At 49.3% G+C, this 18,018-nt stretch overlaps 6 protein-coding genes across 6 annotated transcripts; 3 read left to right on the top strand and 3 right to left on the bottom strand.

Annotated features, from left to right (window-relative positions):
- Positions 1 to 779: 779 nt before the first annotated feature.
- Positions 780 to 1,728, bottom strand: LTR64_000324 (uncharacterized protein; the record flags this gene model as incomplete). The annotated part of the gene is made up of 4 exons (XM_064894709.1): positions 780 to 1,067; positions 1,124 to 1,162; positions 1,258 to 1,473; positions 1,675 to 1,728. 4 exons carry the CDS (start codon positions 1,726 to 1,728, stop codon positions 780 to 782), a joined length of 597 nt encoding a protein of 198 aa, XP_064757396.1.
- A 1,669-nt stretch (positions 1,729 to 3,397) lies between these two features.
- On the bottom strand, positions 3,398 to 5,371 carry LTR64_000323 (uncharacterized protein; the record flags this gene model as incomplete). Its single annotated transcript, XM_064894708.1, has 1 exon — positions 3,398 to 5,371. The coding sequence occupies one exon, from the start codon at positions 5,369 to 5,371 to the stop codon at positions 3,398 to 3,400; it is 1,974 nt and encodes a 657-aa protein (XP_064757395.1).
- Positions 5,372 to 6,044: 673 nt separating this feature from the next.
- Positions 6,045 to 8,695, top strand: LTR64_000322 (uncharacterized protein; the record flags this gene model as incomplete). Its single annotated transcript, XM_064894707.1, has 2 exons — positions 6,045 to 8,136; positions 8,187 to 8,695. 2 exons carry the CDS (start codon positions 6,045 to 6,047, stop codon positions 8,693 to 8,695), a joined length of 2,601 nt encoding a protein of 866 aa, XP_064757394.1.
- Positions 8,696 to 9,555: 860 nt separating this feature from the next.
- Positions 9,556 to 10,800, bottom strand: LTR64_000321 (uncharacterized protein; the record flags this gene model as incomplete). The annotated part of the gene is made up of 1 exon (XM_064894706.1): positions 9,556 to 10,800. One exon carries the CDS (start codon positions 10,798 to 10,800, stop codon positions 9,556 to 9,558), a length of 1,245 nt encoding a protein of 414 aa, XP_064757393.1.
- A 795-nt stretch (positions 10,801 to 11,595) lies between these two features.
- LTR64_000320 (uncharacterized protein) lies at positions 11,596 to 15,303 on the top strand (the record flags this gene model as incomplete). Its single annotated transcript, XM_064894705.1, has 1 exon — positions 11,596 to 15,303. The coding sequence occupies one exon, from the start codon at positions 11,596 to 11,598 to the stop codon at positions 15,301 to 15,303; it is 3,708 nt and encodes a 1,235-aa protein (XP_064757392.1).
- A 469-nt stretch (positions 15,304 to 15,772) lies between these two features.
- Positions 15,773 to 16,996, top strand: LTR64_000319 (uncharacterized protein; the record flags this gene model as incomplete). Its single annotated transcript, XM_064894704.1, has 2 exons — positions 15,773 to 15,827; positions 15,975 to 16,996. 2 exons carry the CDS (start codon positions 15,773 to 15,775, stop codon positions 16,994 to 16,996), a joined length of 1,077 nt encoding a protein of 358 aa, XP_064757391.1.
- Between the last annotated feature and the right edge of the window lie 1,022 nt (positions 16,997 to 18,018).

Genomic DNA, 18,018 nt, shown 5'->3' with positions numbered 1-18,018 from the left:
GTTCGTACTTGAAGTCGGGACAATACTAGCCCTGAAAAGACGAGCTGTGACTCAAGTATACAGGAAGAAGTGTGCTTGATGACCTTCTGACGAAGTAAGGAAATTTCGAAGCCTGAAAGAGTGGTAGATTGGTTGGACTGGCGAAGGAGGTCTTATTGTTGAGCATCGTGGTTGGCGAATTCTTCTCTTGCGTTTTGCTGTGTCAGCTGCTGACCGCCAGGAGTGATTAACGACGACAGCAACTAGCTGTTAACGATTCACTAGGATAATGTGGCGCTGACAAAGTCCCATATGATCCAGATCTTCAGACTGCCGAATCTGCGATCTTTGCGCCAAGCACCTTCTTAGGTTAGGATAACAAGAAAGACGAACTGATCTAGAGCACATATGGAAGAGTCAGCTGTGGTGAGAAACCCCTAGGCGGATGTTTGTTTTAGCGGAGGCAGACTTTCCAGATCGAACGGTAGCAGCACTTAGGCTGTCCATGCAAAGTGAGCGAAAATTGCTCAATGATCTGCTGTAACGAGATTGTTCGAAGTGAGAGATTTGTAGATCACATAGCTGAGAGAGAAAAGAAGCCTTGTAACATGTAATCTATACGCATCTCGTATGGATTACATTAATGCCAGTACTAACTTACAGAAGCAGTCTGTGTGCGACATACAATGTATTAGAAAGCAGTCAGGTAGTACGTAGTTAAGCTGGTTACTATTACAATTATGTCGAAGATGAGTATAGCAATAGATATTTATTAATATCTATGTGATAACAATGAATAACTAACTAATACCTTCTTCAGCCCACTCATTGGGCTCATTGGCTAGCTGCTGGCTGTTGGCTATGGCTGGGGCTGCTGGCTGATGGCTATCTAGCTGCTGCTGGTTGGCTGCTGGCTGCTGGCTGGCTGGCTGGCTGGCTGGCTGGTCAGCTGTTGGCTGCTGGTTGGCTGGTTGGCTAGTGGCTGGAGGCTGGATGGCGGCTAGTAGCTGGCTAGCGGCAAGCTGCTGCTGCTCAGCAGCCCAAGCCGCAGTAGTGGCGGCGCCCTCGACTGCCACGGTATGGTCGAACTATACAATATCGTTAGTAACATGACCATTCTGAAATTCAGGATTGATGCACATACGTCGGCCATAAAGACATTGCTGCTGGCTATGGTGGCGGCCTATTAAGGTTAGAGATAGTACTAGATACAGACGAGCTCTCGTAGATAGCTTTACAGCTATAGTAGCTACGAAACGTTCGATCAGGATGACTTACTCGAGCGACTGGCTGGTAGCCAAGGGCTGGCTGTTGGTATTCGGCTGCTGGTAGCTGGTTGTTGGCTACTGGCTGCTGGTTGTTGGCTGCTAGCTGGTGCTGGTTGGCTGGTTGCTGGCGGTAGCGGGCTGTGTGGCGGCGGCGGCGGGCTGGTGGCTGGCTAGTGGCTGCCGCAGCAGCACCAGCCGCAAAAGCAGCCCCGTTGTTCAAGGCTCGCTATAACATATCAGCATGAACATCCATGTGATAACATGTCCTGGGACATGAATGATGAGTAGATGAAATTGGTGCTAAGTAGGTAAAGGTTCAACCAGCGATGTATAGATGATCTGCCTTAGTCCTGCATCAGATGTTTCTCGTAGCACGAGTGTATTTCTGGACCATATTGTATAGGCATAGGAACATGAGTAAACCTACCTCAATCAAAGCACCGGCAACACCAAACCCCCGAGCAATCTCTTCGGGAGCCATATTGGCTACCGTGTTAGCTGTCCTGGCGGCTGCTGCTGAGCGGCTATTGGCTAGGTTGGCCACGGCATGGCGGCCAGTGGCGGCATGCCGCGGCTGCGAGCGGGGGCCTGGCTGGTGCCGAGGCGGGACTATAGGCTTGTTAGTACCATTTACGACGATATCGATGTGCGTATAGAGCTGTTGTAGTAGTAGGAAAACATGCCATCCATGCCGGCACAGGATGTGATTGTGTTTGAAAGGGCAATGCGAATGTGTGTTGTAGGTGATCATGAGGAGGCACTTACAAGGACAAGCCCGCCAGAAGTGACCTCGCTGGCCACAGTTGTTGCAGTCTCTTCCTAAGGTGTATGTCAGCACATACTCGGTGACAGCAGCGTCTGCTGCAGAGCGTCACTGAATTAGCAAGCAGATATCGATCGCACGGGACGACGGCAAAGTTATCGAAAGCTGCCTGTCCGAGATTTCATGGCACAATTTCGACATGGACACCGAGACGCAATTGAGCAGGATTATGTGACTTTCGCTGACCATACGACTTCTGAGCTTATTCCTGTTGCACAGAGAGAGCGAAGATGTTGTTGCATGGTGTAATCATCCGGACTGAAGAGCCGGACTCATATAATGAATGTCTCTTGACCATCAGAGCAATAGGAGATGGTGTCAAGGAGCTTGGAGATGCAGAACACGCAAAACTGCTGACATTGTGATGTGTAACGGGACCAGAGTTGCTCCTCTCGTGCAGTTGTTCGATGTGTTGCAGAATACAAAAGATATGGGCAAGACGGTATTGCATGAGGATACTCACTTGCCATGTTGCTAGTTCTACACATTGTCAGCTCCTTAACGAAGACGTGGTGTAGGTGCACTACTTACTGTTGGCTGTTGGCTGTTGGCTGTGGGCTGTTGGCTGTTGGCTGTTGGCTGTGGGCTGTTGGCTGTTGGCTGTGGGCTGTGGGCTGTGGGCTGTTGGCTGTTGGCTGTTGGCTGTTGGCTGTTGGCTGGCGCTTACTGAAAAGGAAGAAAAGAAGCAAAAAAAAACAAGTGGTTGCACGACGAAATGACTGCTGCACCTTCTTCCGACCACGACACCTTCGCACCTTCCCTCGATAACATTTATATGGATTAATGGCGTCACGCGTACGTGACCCAACAGAAACTACACGCGTCATCTACACTGCTTCTGGGAAAAGAGTATCAAGAATGGATTCTCTATGCAATGACTTGAGCTCAACCAGGATTGACAACACGATTCGCGAAGCTCCCACACTCCATCCCCTGGTCCCGCGAAATTCAGTGTCCTTTTGTGACTTCCTTCGTTCGATCTCGATCAGCTTCGCCACTGCGACAAATCACGTCCCTTGTGTGTTCACGGCTAGGTGACACATAATGCAGGTCAAGTATAGGTTTTGTTGCACGCGATCCAACGATCGTTGAATGATCGATTGTGATCTACGAATCAGATATGCAGAGGCTGTCCCACCGGCACTTCTAGCCTTCTGCAGATCCTGGCACCGCAAGCAAACGGCTATTCATTGCGACTTTCAGTGAAGCACTTCGCAATTCGAGGCAGGCGCTTTGGAGTCACTCCTCAAATGCTTGCTCAGGCACGTCTTACTGTCGGCCATCTGCAAGGAGTGCAGAGTATTGATTGAGCAAGATCTATACCTATCTATAACTTGCTCTGCAGTGCCGGCTTAGATGCCTTGAGCTGTACCAAAAGGACCCCTTCAGCAACATCATCGCCGTCTTCGTTCTCAAGCTCTATTACCCAATCAACAATACCTGAACGAGGACTACGGACCTCAAGCTCCATCTTCATCTGCTTCACAAAAGCGATGATATCGTTTTCCTTGACCTCATCCCCCTCACCTACAAGTACTTCTATCAGCTTACCACTCATAGGAACGATTACGTGGTCTTTGTTGTTGCTGTCGCCTCGTTTGTGAGTCGAGGCAGTTGCGCCTGCCGATGAAGTGGTGCTCGCAATTGTTGCTTTGAAAACAAGCGGCTTTTCTCCAGGTGCTGTGAACGATATATCCGCAACCATTGCCTCAGGGAAGTCATTGCGAACCAGCCGATCTATACTGAGGTGGTGCGCTTCCTTTGAGCTGTTATCACCCTCGAGATGTAATGTCCAGGCATCACCTTTTCGGAAAGAGACACCAGAAGTTGCGATACCTTGTGCTTGCACTGCAGAAGTGGGCAGGGCAGGGAGACTTGCGCTAGCTGATTCAATCCTGCTGCCTATTTGTTGACTTCGCGCAATAAGAGACGGCATATTGTTCTCGAGCCATGTGGTGTCTGCATTGCCGTCGCGGAACGTCTTGTCTGCTACAATGGCACGTAGTAGATCTAGGTTCGTCTTGACTCCATTCACGCGCGTTTCTGCTAAGGCTCTCTGCGCTTTGGCTAGTGTTTGTTCCCAAGTTGAGGCTGTCACGATGATCTTGGCCATCATGTTGTCATAATCGGAACCTATCGAGCCGCCTTTCGATAAGTGGCTGTCCACTCGAACACCGTTGCCGCTCGGAATCACTATGTCGGCGACTTTGCCAATACTGAGTGCAAAGTTTGAGCTAGGATCTTCTGCGCATAATCTCAATTGGATTGAGGCCGCTCCCGGATGTTCTCCAGCTTGCGAGATATCCCCGAGGCGTTGATTGTCCATCTTCGTTTGTCCTTGTGCAATGAGAAGCTGTTCTCTAACCAAGTCTATCCCACGTATGCATTCCGAAATAGTATGTTCAACCTGTACTCTAGGATTGATTTCGAGAAAGAAGAACTCTCCGGTACCGACGTTGACCAGGTACTCAAACGTACCTAGTCCAAGGTACTGCAGCTTGCTAGCCATAGACATGGCACTCTCAACGACCTGCGCGACAGTCCTTCGATCGCTAACCGGGGTGGGTGCAACTTCGACTATTTTTTGAAATCTTCTTTGGACAGAACAATCTCGTTCCCAAAGATGCTTGACGCCTCCTCCACCGTCACCTAGAATCTGAACTTCGATATGCTTGAATCCTTTGATTGCTGCCTGTTCCGCGAAGACCGTTCTACTTGGAGATTCACTGATGCATCTGTCGACAGCATTTTGCAGGCTCTGTTTGTGTTCCACCAGTCTGATACCTCTACCTCCACCACCATCGACAGCTTTGATCATGATTGGGTACCCAATACGTTCGGCAAAGGCTTCAACCTCTTTGACTTTGTTTGTCGGCTGCTTCATGGCATCCAATACAGGAACGCCACATTCCTCAGCTAGAGCTTTCGCTTTCAGCTTGTCGCCAGTCCGTTCTAGGACTTCCCAACCGGGCCCAACAACCAACACATTAGCTTCGTTCCACATACGCTGGCTGAACTCAGCACTCTCCGACAAGAAACCATATCCTGGATGGATGGCATCGATCTGATTCTCCTTGGCTATCTTGATGATGTTGTTGATGTCGGTGTATACTGCTGGCGACAAGATCTTGATGGCATGATCAGGTCGTCCAAGTGTTATATGCGTCGAGTCTGTCTCTGTATAGAGCGCAAATGTGGTCGGTGGTGACGGGAGTTCGTGACAAGCTTGGAGAATGCGTATAACTATTTCGCCTCTGTTGACGACCAGTAAACGCTTTATAGGTCGCTGTTGTGGGGGCATGCTGTCGTCAATGCTTGTGTTATGGTCTGGATGTAATCTTTCGATCCGAGAGCGCTCTTTCTGGCTGCTCTATCTCTATGATGTAGCCTAGAATGAGCATTCGAAAAAGCAAATGTAATTCCGCTGCGAATGCTTTACGGAAAATCAGTCAGCTTTACCACGACGCGTTAGTTGATGTTGCATCGCCTGACAAAAGACGACATTGACAGTAACATTTCGGTCTTCGTCAAAGGATACAGACATTGCTGTGATTCTCCCATATTGGAGGAGGCAGCCCCGAGGTCCTCCACAAACCCCGGATTTTTGCTCCGGATCGAGCGTAATCGTGCCGAGGCAAAAGTACAAGCGTTCACTTCGATCATCGACGACAACCGGGTCACCATCTTGCTCTGCTTAATGTTTTGGCAGTCAGAAGCTGCACACTTGTGGTATTGTTGATATCCCAAGACCATCACAACGCTTGTGGCAAGAAGCACGACAGACTTAAAAAGCAACTTAGCGTTAAAACGGAGTGAAGCTGCTAACGTCTTCGTCACCAAGAGCTACGTGGACGGCTAAGCATTACGACACGCACCAATACTATTGAGGTCGTGGTAGACAATACCCCTAGCAGCACTGACAGCCTTGACACTTTGACCTTCACTGTCTACAGCACCATTGTACCCCGTCCATCATGGCCAAAATAGAGGATGATCCTGTTTACAACCAACCTAAGACGAAGATTTCAAGTGATCAACCACAAACCACAGCTGACGATCCAGTTTACAATCAGCCAAAGCCAGCGTCAGAACCACAACCAAAACCAGATGATCAATCAAGTAACCCAACCAGATCGGAGAAGGATTCTGGTATAGCTGATGATCCGACCTACAACCAGCCAAAGCCCGACTCTTCCGGCGAGGAACCACGACCAGTGGCAGATGATCCTGTTTACAACCAGCCTAAACCTGATTCTAGCTCGAAGCCGAAGGTAGACGCGATGGTACATGATCAATCTGCTACAAGAGTTGCGACTAAAGAACCACGACCGGTCGCGGACGACCCAGTCTACAATCAGCCAAAACCCAAATCCTCGAACGACGACGACCCACAGCCTATAGCAGACGATCCAGTCTATAATCAACCTAAGCCCGAGTCTTCAGGCGAAACTTCACGACCTGTAGCCGACGACCCGGTATACAACCAGCCCAAGCCCAAATCCGAGCTAAGTTCAGTAGCAGACGACCCGACCTACAACCAGCCAACACGTATGCCACCAGCAGGAGACGACTCCGACTACTCTCCAAGCTCATCGCAGCAAACACCTCTCCACAGATATCAAGACGGAAAAGGTGAAGTCACCGAAGACCCAGTCTACAACCAGCCTAAACTACCCTCTTTCGAAAGTCAGGTAGTAGGTGGCGACGACGCAGACTACGGCTCACAGCCTCGCGTTAACCACAACAAAGCCTCAGAAAGACTAACTCAGCTCAACCAACAAATCGCTCCAGCACCCTCCGAAGCCGACATTCAGCAGCCAGAAGCTACACAAGCAAACACCTCCGCACCACGCAGACAACGCAAGAAAAAAGCCCAAGACCACCAATCATCCCTTCCAGCCGACTACTCCGACATCATGGGCCACATCTCGACCATGCAGAACCATGCACGAAACCCACCAGCCGACCACAGAGGGTATACACGACAAAAAGCAGCTGGCAAGATGACATCCAGAGACAGAATTGACACTATACTCAACCCCGGCACCTTTCGAGAACTCGGTTCAGTGACCGGCACGACGACGTGGAGTATCGACCCGGAAAATCCTCTGACTGAAAAGGTGGAGGATTTCACCCCGAGTAACAACCCGCAGGGCTTCGGGCAGGTGACGTGCCTACAAACTGGTACGGAAAAAGTCACGAGACAGGTGTACTTGACTTCTGACGATTTTAGTATCCGTGGCGGGCATGCGGATGGACATAATGGGTTGAAGACGCTGTATGGTGAGAAGTTGGCGTTACGGCTGAAGGTTCCTGTTGTCAAGCTTGTGGATGGGTCGAGTGGTGGTGGGAGTGTAACGACTATTGCGAAGACAGGGTTCAGCTATTTGCCCCATGTGACGCTGCTAAATACTGTGACGAAGCAGTTGAATGAGGGGATACCGAATTTAGGTGCGGTGGTTGGACCGGCGATTGGACTTGGTGCTGCACGGGTTGTGAGCACGCACTTTAGTGTTATGGCGGCTGATATTGGGAGTTTGTTCAATGCGGGGCCAAAAGTGGTAGAGGGCGCTACGTTTGAGGAGGATTTGAGTTTTCAGGATCTAGGCGGGCCGTGGGTGCATTGCTGTAATGGCACGATTGACAATATGGCTAAGGATGAGAGGGAGTGCTATCAGCAGATGAGGACGGTGTTGGGATATTTACCTGATTCTGGTGCGTTGCAGGCGCCGCCGTGTTTACCACAAGGTTGGAGTGGTGATGATGTGAACAGGGAGGACGAGAGCTTGAGAAGTATCATACCGAGGAAGAAGAATAGGATGTACAATCCTTACACAATCATTGAGTCGGTTGTTGATAAGACTAGCTGGTTTGAGATCGGCCGCTTGTGGGGTCGAACAGGTATTGTTGGGCTTGCGAGGCTTGGAGGACGGCCAGTTGCAATACTGTCGAACAACTGTGAGGTCAATGGTGGTGCACTTGATGCTGCTGGAAGTCAGAAGCTGCTGAAGATGATCAAGTTTGCAGATGTGTTCAATCTGCCTATCGTGCAGTTTGTGGATGTCCGTGAGTATCTCCCTTACCCACCCAAGTGAACTTTGCTGATAGAATTCCAGCCGGCTACGCGATTGGGACTGTGGCCGAACGTACAGGTGTCATGAAATGGGGTGTCGAGCTTGGAAAAGCATACTATACTTCGACCACACCAATCTTCACTGTACTGACACGTCGAGCATACGGCGTTGCAGGCGGTATTATGCTCGATAGCCGCGAGCCATGGATGAGAGTCTCATGGCCATCTGCAAATTGGGGCTCACTACCACTTGATGGAGGCATCGAAGTCGGTCATCGACATGAGCTCAAGACAATCCGGGAGCAGGCAGAGAAAGCGAAACCTGGAAGTGGTGAGGAAGCGTTCAAGAAGAGGTATAAAGAGCTTGATGAGATGTATGTAAGGTTGATGAATCCTGTGCGCACGGCGAACGTTTTCAATGTGGAAGAGATAGTGGATCCCAAACATACGAGGAAGATATGCTGTCGATGGGCTCGGGAAATGTATGGGATTGTGATGCAGGAGAGGTTGGCTGATAGAGCTTCGAGGAAGATTGTGCCCGTGTTCTCGTGATTATCATCGTTACAGAGGTATCTGAATTTGTAGCTCAAAACAAACAGCTTTCTCCTGCGTGTGGTCTAACAATATGATCGAATGTTGTCGACCAGTTGTATGTAGACATTTATCCTCAGTGATCGGTTCTTAAACACCTAGGTGCACTGTATAGTAGTTGAGCCAGCTCTTAGTGACGCGCCTCGCCGAAGTGGGGCAACTATCACTCCCAACCTTCACTACGGCAATGCACCACTTTCCATATATAGTGATGCTCTCAATTTATCTCCCACAATCAACACGAACGTCAATTCACCAATTCGACCACTTTGGCCTAGTTGGTTAGGAGGAAAAGACATTCTCGGTGAGTAATTCACGAAGCTCCCACACTCCATTACCTAGTCCCGCGAAATTTATAGTCCACCAAAGGTCTCTGTCATTGTGCGAATCTGAGAGTGCCCTTAGCTGACGTAGTATGTGTGTGGGTCGGGCAGACTTGAAATTAGGTATTCATCATCGAACTCAGAAGGTTCAAGTCGAAATTTCTTTTTGCTTTTTTGCTTTGTCTTCCTTTGACCGAAGCCAATCAGGTCCGTGTTAGCAAGGTCATCGACCGCTAGTGCAGACGATTTACATTACCTAAGAGTGGCCTCGACGAAGAATTACTTTCGATAGGAGCTGGAGGTAAGACTACTCTGCTATTTTGGCTGACTAGACCAAATCGCTGACAAGTAGTGTGTGGGGCGCATTCGGCAGCGAAAGGCTCGAGTGTAGGCAATCGTTGAGAATAGCGACCTCTTAATCTTTTTAACCTTACTCTGACAGATGTATCGAAACACAAAGTGATGGGTGCTCGAGCGAAAGCCAGGCTATTACGAGTCTCAGACGACCTTGGCGATTCCCTGCAAGCTCAAATAGACATCAGTGCCCCAACCATACATACTCTGAACAGCTATGCTGCCACCAAAATATTCAGCATAGGCACGACTAAGTGGAAGACCATAACCCAGACCAGCAATGCTACTAGGATTGCCGCCGTTCGTGATGGCCTGAAGACCATCGCTGGCTGAGTTTGCGTTCGTAGCCTGCTCGGCATTGAACGTGGTAAAACTGTAAGACCAGATGTTGGGCAGCACCTCGGGAGGTATGCCACCACCTCTATCTCGAATCCTAATGGTAATGCTTGGCGCAGAAGAATTGAGTGGACCTCCTAGGCCTTCTGAAGAAGAGCAGTATTCAATCAATCCTTCCTGCGAGAAGTCGAGGACACTTTCATCGGTCACGGACAGCCTTTTGAGGGCATCCAGTTTAGAGAGGGGTACGTCTGGAGCGGCTGCGAAGGTTACTTCAATAGGATGTGTCTCATTTCCAGACTCGATGGTGGCCCTAAATGCATTCTTGATGAGCTCAGTCAGGATGTATTCCAGATGGACCGGAATGTGGGCAAACATAGCTTTAACTGAGCCATTCATGTCTATACGAGGCCTGACACCATATTTCAGCTCACATATGTCACCGACAAAAGCTTCGCAGGAACGTATGATTTTTGCTGGCTGAAGAGAAGTATCAATAACACCAATATTGTGCATGTCCAACTCGTGTTCAGCTGTTTCAGGCGCGGAAGCCATATGCAGAGCAAGATGTTGCTCGGCGATCAACCTTGTGCCTATGCGAGCTCTTAGATGCTGATCGAGAAATCTTGTAATGTCTGCTGGAGTAATATATTTCCTGCATTCGAGAAAGCCTTGTGCCAGGATAGGTATGGTATTGGTATGAGTCTGCACCAACTCAGCCATGGCCTCGGTGAACCTTACTTCTTCTTCCATAGAAACGATTTTGCTTTGATAAAAGGGCTCGAGGATAGACAGGGAATGGAGGTAATTGTTGTAGATTCGATTGATGTTGGGGTTGGCAACGACAATAAAAGGCAGGTTTCGCAATTTCTGAATACGGTGAGCTAGACGAGCAGGAAGTAGAGACAGAGTGAAGTTTGCAGAAGAGAGCAGAGCATCATTCGAGAGAGGAGGTTTGCCATGTCCGACCAGATCTGCCAGGGTCAAGGGCTTTCGTGGCAGACTGGCAAGTCTGCTGATCTCCTCGTCTGAGATAGTAGCAGCTGAGGGCATGTGCGACCATCTTTCTGTACTTCTTGGGACGATAGCGTCAAGACTACGGTATGAAGTCGAGGTCGATATACATCGCCTATCGGCATATGGCAGGAATCGAGATCGGCTTCCGAGTAATAGTCCTCGTTGGGACATGGCTACAAGCTCTTCACTTGTTCTTCGCTAAACGCGTTTTTTGACCGCGTTGTAAGCAAGTCATCGAGGGTCGTGAGTTTATGCGATCATCAGAAACAGTGCACATTGCTGCTGCACACGAGCTGTGCTGTCGACGACCGAAAGGATCCACTAATAACTGGACTAGTAAGCAGCCGGGCGTTCAGTTCGGAAGTCGATTGCCGTGAGTTCGCCAAGCCTTGAAACAACAGGCTCGGCCGAGAAGGGTCTGGATGGGTGCAAAGGCTAGATCGACAGTCTATCGCCAGCTGTTCCTCAGCGTGTTACTCCAGAGATTGAGTTCGTTCTGTTTCGAGCCCAAGACGCGCGTGATTTGAATCCGGGATTTCGCTCGCGAGACTTTGCAAATATTATCGCACAACATCGAGCACCAATTCTACGCCTACGGGTCGATCTTGCATGACCCTGACACTTGATGAGCCTTAGGTAAGCTCATCCTTGTCCAGGCGTTCTAGCCTCAGATCACTGGGTCCTGCGCTTTCTGCTCCGAGTCGGTGCGTGAATCCACCACCAGCACTTCTGGAAAAAGGCTCCCCCGGATATACACATCCTTTAGACTCGTACTCGAAGCATGTCAAACATCCCGCGACACCTTGTCCCTATGTCACTTCACAAACTCCCATGAACGGCCTCGACGAGGAGGACGAGGGTCCTGCTAATGCAGATTATGCCAGGGCCCGTGAATTACAGAAATACTATCAGCCATGGCTCCAAGACTCGACTGCCTTGCGCACAGTCCCTATCAACGACCAACATGAACCACGTTCGTCAGTCCGCTGCTCCGATGACAGGACTCTTACTGCCCTGGCCCAGCTGGCCGCTCTGCGTCTTCAGGCCAAGCGTGCTATGGTCTCCCTTATCAGCGCCGACACTCAGATGATCCTGGCCGAGGCCACAAAGTCGCTCTCTCTCGTCGACCGGGAAAGACATGCGCCCGGAGATCACATGTGGTTCGGTCAGGCGTCTGTACCACGTAAAGATGCCATGGACGAGCACGTCTTTGGCTCCAGCTATACCGTCAAGAATGCTGATGGCCAAGAACAAACTTTCGAGGCTATGGTCGTTCCCGACGTTACGAAAGATGAACGCTTCAACAACCGACCCTATGTCCTCTCAGAGCCTGGTGTTCGATTCTATGCTGGTGTACCTATCGTTACAAAACAAGGTTATAGGATAGGCGTTTATGGCGTCTCGGACGATGTCGCGCACCCCCAAGGTCTCTCCCTAGACGACGTCCTGTTCATGCAAGAGGTGGCCCAGATCATAACCAATCACTTGGAACGTGTCAAGAATACCATCGACAACGAGAGAGACGAAGTCTTCGTCAAGAGCATGCACAAGTTCATTGAAGGCCTGACCACGTTGAAGCACGACATAGAAAATCCTCTTCAAGGGCTTCTGGACAGCGAAGCTAACGACCACGCTGACGACCTTCAAGCAACCGATGCTCAGGATGATCAGACCGAGGACAAAGAAGAAGAAGATGAGGAAAGCCAAGAAGATGACTCAGGCGAATCGCCGTCGGACCATACCACTTCAAATGCAGACAAAACGCCTGAAGGATCACAGTCCGAACCTGAAGTCGTCGCTGCTAAACACGTCGTGGACACAGAAACACCTCAGAAAGACAGCATGGACTCCTCAACCTACAATATCACACAAGTCTTTGACCGAGCAGCTACCTGCCTGCGCGATGCTCTTGACGCACAAGGCTGTATCTTCCTAGATGCTGCCGCTGGCATCTTCGCTCTCGATGGCGCTCTGTCCCGTCCTCCGAGCAACGAACCCCCAACCTTTTCAGACGCTGATCTTCGTTCTGATCCTGATTCTCCATCTGCCGACGAGCTAGAAAAGAACGCAGTTCCTCTTGCTACTGCTATGGCTGATGGTGTCAATCTAAATCTCGAGGAAGGTCTGATAAAGAAGAAACATTTAAAAACGTGTCTCATGCGCTATCCTTATGGCCAATATTTTTATGTTGACGAAGGTCAAGTCTTTCCTACTATGGTGTTCGAATCGAACGATACCGTCGTTGGCAGTGGTACTAGCAGCACCGCAAGACCGAATTGGTTGACTCGCAAGCCGCGTTTAGGATCTCACCTCTATCGTACGCACCTTCCTCGACAGTTGCTGGATCAGCTGCCCGACGTAAAGTGGTTGATCTTCATGCCACTCTTCAACCCCACTCAAGGTCAGTGGTGCGCTGCTGCCTTCATATGGTCGACCAAAACAAGCGTGCGCGACCTCGAGTCCGCCATGCCATATCTGAAGACTTTTGGCTCCTGTATGATGAGTGAGGTTACTAGTCTCGAAGCCTTCAATACCAGCTTAGCCAAGTCAACTCTGCTGGCGTCAATTTCACACGATCTAAGGTCGCCGCTCCATGGAATGCTGGGCTCTTTGGAATTCCTCGAAGATACCATGACCACTGCTTACCAGATGAGCTTGCTCGGATCCGTTGAAACCTGCGGGAAGACTTTGTTAGACACTATCGACCATTTGCTCGATTACGCAAAAATCAACAATCTCAACCGAGCAACGACTGGGAAGAAACTCGGACACCGAGACAGTATTCATCAGCACTCTTCCGAACTGACCGCCTTCGATTTCGGTCTGCTTTTAGAAGAAGTTGTGGAAGCGGTATTTGCTGGACAAACCTTCCGAAAATCACGACTTCATCGCCATGATCCAGTGGACGACGCCATCAGCAGAGTCCACAATATTGGGGTGGATGATTCTCCAGCCGACGCGGCCATACATGCTGGAAGCGCAAAGTTTTCTGGCAAGGTATTCTTCATACTCGACATCTTTAAGACCCAGTCCTGGTGTATGTTAGGCAACACGGGTGCGCTACGACGTGTCATCTTAAACGTGGTAGGAAATGCAGTCAAGTATTGCAGCAAAGGCAATATTCACATTACGCTAGATGCGAAAAATGTGACGGATACACATGCTGATGTTGAGCTCAGTGTGAAAGACACAGGCGTTGGCATGTCTCAGAAGTTCATGGAGAACCACTTGTTCAAAGCATTCTCGCAGGAGGATCCATTCGCACCAGGCGCAGGTCTTGGTCTCTCTATTGCATCATCCATCGTACACACGTTAAATGGCAAGATTCGTGTAGAAAGTGAGAAAGACGTTGGCACAAACGTCATTCTTTCTCTGCCTATGGCACGCGCGACGAACATTCAGTGTGAGGACGAGGATATTATGCGTGACGCTGCGAGGGTTGCCTCCGGCAAATCAATATGTATGCTCAATCCTTATATCGACGATGAGTCGACTGGACAGCTTTCGAAGCTTACTGCGAGTATGGCTCGCACGGTTGAGCAGTATTTTAATATGAAGTGGTACCAGAGTCGAGTGGTGGATGCTCAGCCAGACACCAGCATCTTCATTTATTGTGAACCGCCCCCAATTGAGTATCTATTGAAGCACCATACTGAGCGTAGAGAAAGTGGAAAAAGTGGACAGGAGGCGGCATTGCTCATCATTTGCACCAATGCTTTCGAAGCAGCTGCTCTCCGTTCAGCCGGAGTTGCTCAGCTCGTCAACTTAGGCAGGATAATCGAGGTCATCAGCCAGCCGGTCGGAGCTCGAAAACTTGCCAAAGTTTTGCTGTCATGCATGCAACGTATAGAGGCCTCGGGCAAGCAGGAAACGCAACGTACTTCGCGCAAAGATATGATGTCGTCGAATGAGCCCAAACAGCGCGCTGCTGCGGTCAATTGGCAGCAATCGTTGGTCATCTACGACGAGAAAGACAATCGACATCGCCCAGCTATCCAGGAAATCAAGTGGAAGTCGGACGTAAATGTGCCCACAGATAAGAAGTTCGATAGTCCGACTCCTAAGCCCCCAGATTTTGGAGATATCAAAGCTGGAATGTTGCCTGGTATGGGTGAAATGCCACACAAAGACGCTACTAACGAAAACGCAGGCACGCCGCCATCGGTACTTCTTGTAGATGACAACGCGATAAACCTCAAGTTGCTAGTCACGTTCATGAAGAAAATCAAACTTCCGTATGCTGAGGCAGTCAATGGTCTTGATGCTTTTAACAAATTCAAGGAAGCAGAGCGACCTTTTGACTTTGTACTTATGGATTTACAAATGCCCATCATGGGTGGATTGGAATCTACGCGAAAAATCAGAGAATATGAGAAGGAAATGAATGTCACCAAATCCGCGAACATCATAGCTATCACAGGCGTCGGCAACGAAGACGTTCGACAAGAGGCTATGGATGCTGGTATGACACAGTATTTGACGAAGCCGGTCAAGTTCAAGGGTTTGCAGCAATTACTGGAAAAGTCACATCAACCTTGAAGGCCTGTTGTCGCCTTCGCTCTCTTTAGAAGAGGGCAGGGTACGCAGACACGGCAGTTCCTGAAACGAACGCACCCCGATGGAGGCATCAACCGCTTCGACAGCAACTACGTTTGTCAAACAGCTTGGAGCCTTCGGCAATCGAGTTTGTTTGCTTGATATCACTTTGCTGATGGCCTCAGATATCATCATAGCGGTCCTCCCACCAGTGATCTTGATTTTCGCTTTGTGGATGGTGAACGAATGAAGTTGCGGCTGCATACTTATCATTAAGAAAACGAGATGAAGCACCAACGTGCTGGTGATATTGTGTGTGACACGTCTGTTGGTTGTCACTGGTCGTTTGCAGCTTCTTTACAGTATAAATGCCCGACCACTAGACGTGTGCAACTTACCAAATTATTATTTCTGTCTGTTTCTCGTCCAGTGCGAAAACGTTACTAGCCTCAATTCGCATATATCTACAAATATGGCCATCCCGTCCTTTCTGCAAATGTCAGCCTCTGCACTGAAGACGTTGGACAGTAAGCACGATAGACTCACCATTCAATGGAGAACTTGAGCCGGCGCTGAGCACATTGTACTCACTGACGAGTACCCGAAGCAAGTTGGTATTGTCTTCAGTGGACTAACCAAAAACCAATATCCTGCCATCAATATGACTGGCATAGCCATTTCCCAACCACAATCACGAATCGTCAACGTCGTTGGAGGAGATCCTGACGCGATCCGCAAAATTTTGAAATGGACAGTCGATTGCTGCAAGGGCCAGGGACGTGTACACTTTCCTTTTGCAGAGAAAGAGAGCCGATACACATTAACATATCTCGACCGCCAAGCTGCGCTCGTTCTCAGTATTCCTTGGGTTGTTGATGAAGCAGATACGCACCTGCGGAATCTCGAGGCGAATTTCATCCACCCGCACGATGTGCGAGCAATCGTCCCGAGACTCGAGTGGCCTGATGAGGTGTACCAACGACTAGCGAAGCACATTGCCGATAAGACATGGCAAGACATGCAGAAGCGACAATTGCAGAAACGAAAGAAGAATGTCGACGCGGAACTTCTAGCAAGAGAACGTCTACCTTCAGATGGATTTGTGCCTGTTCGCAAGGAGTTCCCAATTACCCTAGGCGCGGAGGTTGACAAGATTATTGAAGCACGACTTAGGCAAGGTCGTACTGGGCAACAGCCACGGATCCCACAACACGGACAATCTTCGAAGACTACTTCGGCAGCTGATCCATCAACACTGAAGTCATCATCCAGGCACAGCATTGGCGTAGTCATTGAGAGCAAGCGACCTCTTAGCATCAGCGAAATGGACCATGCGACTACATCCCGATCTCAGCCTAACGCACGGAAGTCCAAGACATCCGAGACAAACAACAAAACTTCAGGCACTACAACTACCCCAACCAAGCTCAATGACAATGCAGCAAATTGGGCAGATGAAGTGATAGCAGACGCCACAGACAAGGACGATAAACACGAAGTCAACAACGCTGAATCGAAGCATACGGAAAGTGGTCAGAACAACCAAGGTTACGGTCCTCCAAAGATGGCAGCGAAAAAGAAGAGACCTCAGCACCCAGAAGCTGGTGATGGAAGACCATACAACCCGACATCACGACTTGGCAAGTTAAAAGGTAACCCGTTCGCACCACTGCACAAGTCTTGGACGGGCCCGTGATCGAATCCACGAGCACCGGTCGTTGTAAACAATTCAGCTCGTCATTGGCACCATGCTTATTTGTTTTTCGTCCACAAATGAGTGCTCTTAGGCTCACAGTTTCCGCAGAATGGCATTACTACTTTAGAAAGCAAAGCGGCAGCTTGCCAGTACAATCCATAAATTCTACTACCAACTGTAGTTTCCAGCATGTCTCCTTCTTGAATATAAACCCAGACTCTCTTCTCATGACTATTCGTGCTTGCAAGTTCGGTTGCTCCAAACTAAAGCTCGGTACGCTGGTAAAATGATAGGGTACCAATACCTAACTGCAATTTTCCTTAAAGCAGAACTTCAACTTTCCACAAACAGCAAAACTGTGCTCATTCCATCGCCCATTATCTCTGGCTGCAGGCATAGTTGGATAAAAGTCGGTTTGGCTTTTGGGAAGTGTGGAATATATTGATTGCACTATACCAAATTTGTGCAGTAACTTCCGAAAACCGTGTCCATTTTTCAATATTGGAATGTGGTACTGAGGAAAAAGGAGAAATCTGCTCAAATGACGGTTTAGGATAACATACCTTCCGGAAACAGTATTTTGCAGTTCGGTTCAGGGGACGGAAGTCGTGATTTGCGTCATTAGGGAGATTGAGCCAGGGGACATTTCCAAAAATTCCATATAAGGATGTCGGATGTTCCATGAAGGGAAAGAACGACCAAAATCGTCGTACGAGGCCGGAAACATGTACGCGTTGGTGGTTCGACTGCTGAGGCTGGAAGTTTGACACTGAACCAACTTTGTCCATTCACATGGACTATGGGTTTGGCAAGCCCTGATGTCTGCAATCTGTGATAGACCTGATCGAAATGTACGGTTGCAGTATATGCCAGCCTCCATTTTAGATACGTGAGAGCAAGTCGATCTTGCTGCTAGACATCAGTCTGAACACCGCCTTTGCGGTACCCTAAAGGCGAGTTGTTGATCGTGTCGATGATCATAACGTGGCCGACATCAGTGTGAAAATAATGGCTGGCCAGGA

Source organism: Lithohypha guttulata, assembly GCF_036872675.1.
Source record: "Lithohypha guttulata strain CCFEE 5908 chromosome Unknown scaffold_1, whole genome shotgun sequence".
NCBI classification, from domain to species: domain Eukaryota; kingdom Fungi; phylum Ascomycota; class Eurotiomycetes; order Chaetothyriales; family Trichomeriaceae; genus Lithohypha; species Lithohypha guttulata.
The sequence above is the reverse complement of the archived record's forward strand: the minus strand, read 5'-3'. Positions and strand labels throughout refer to the sequence as shown.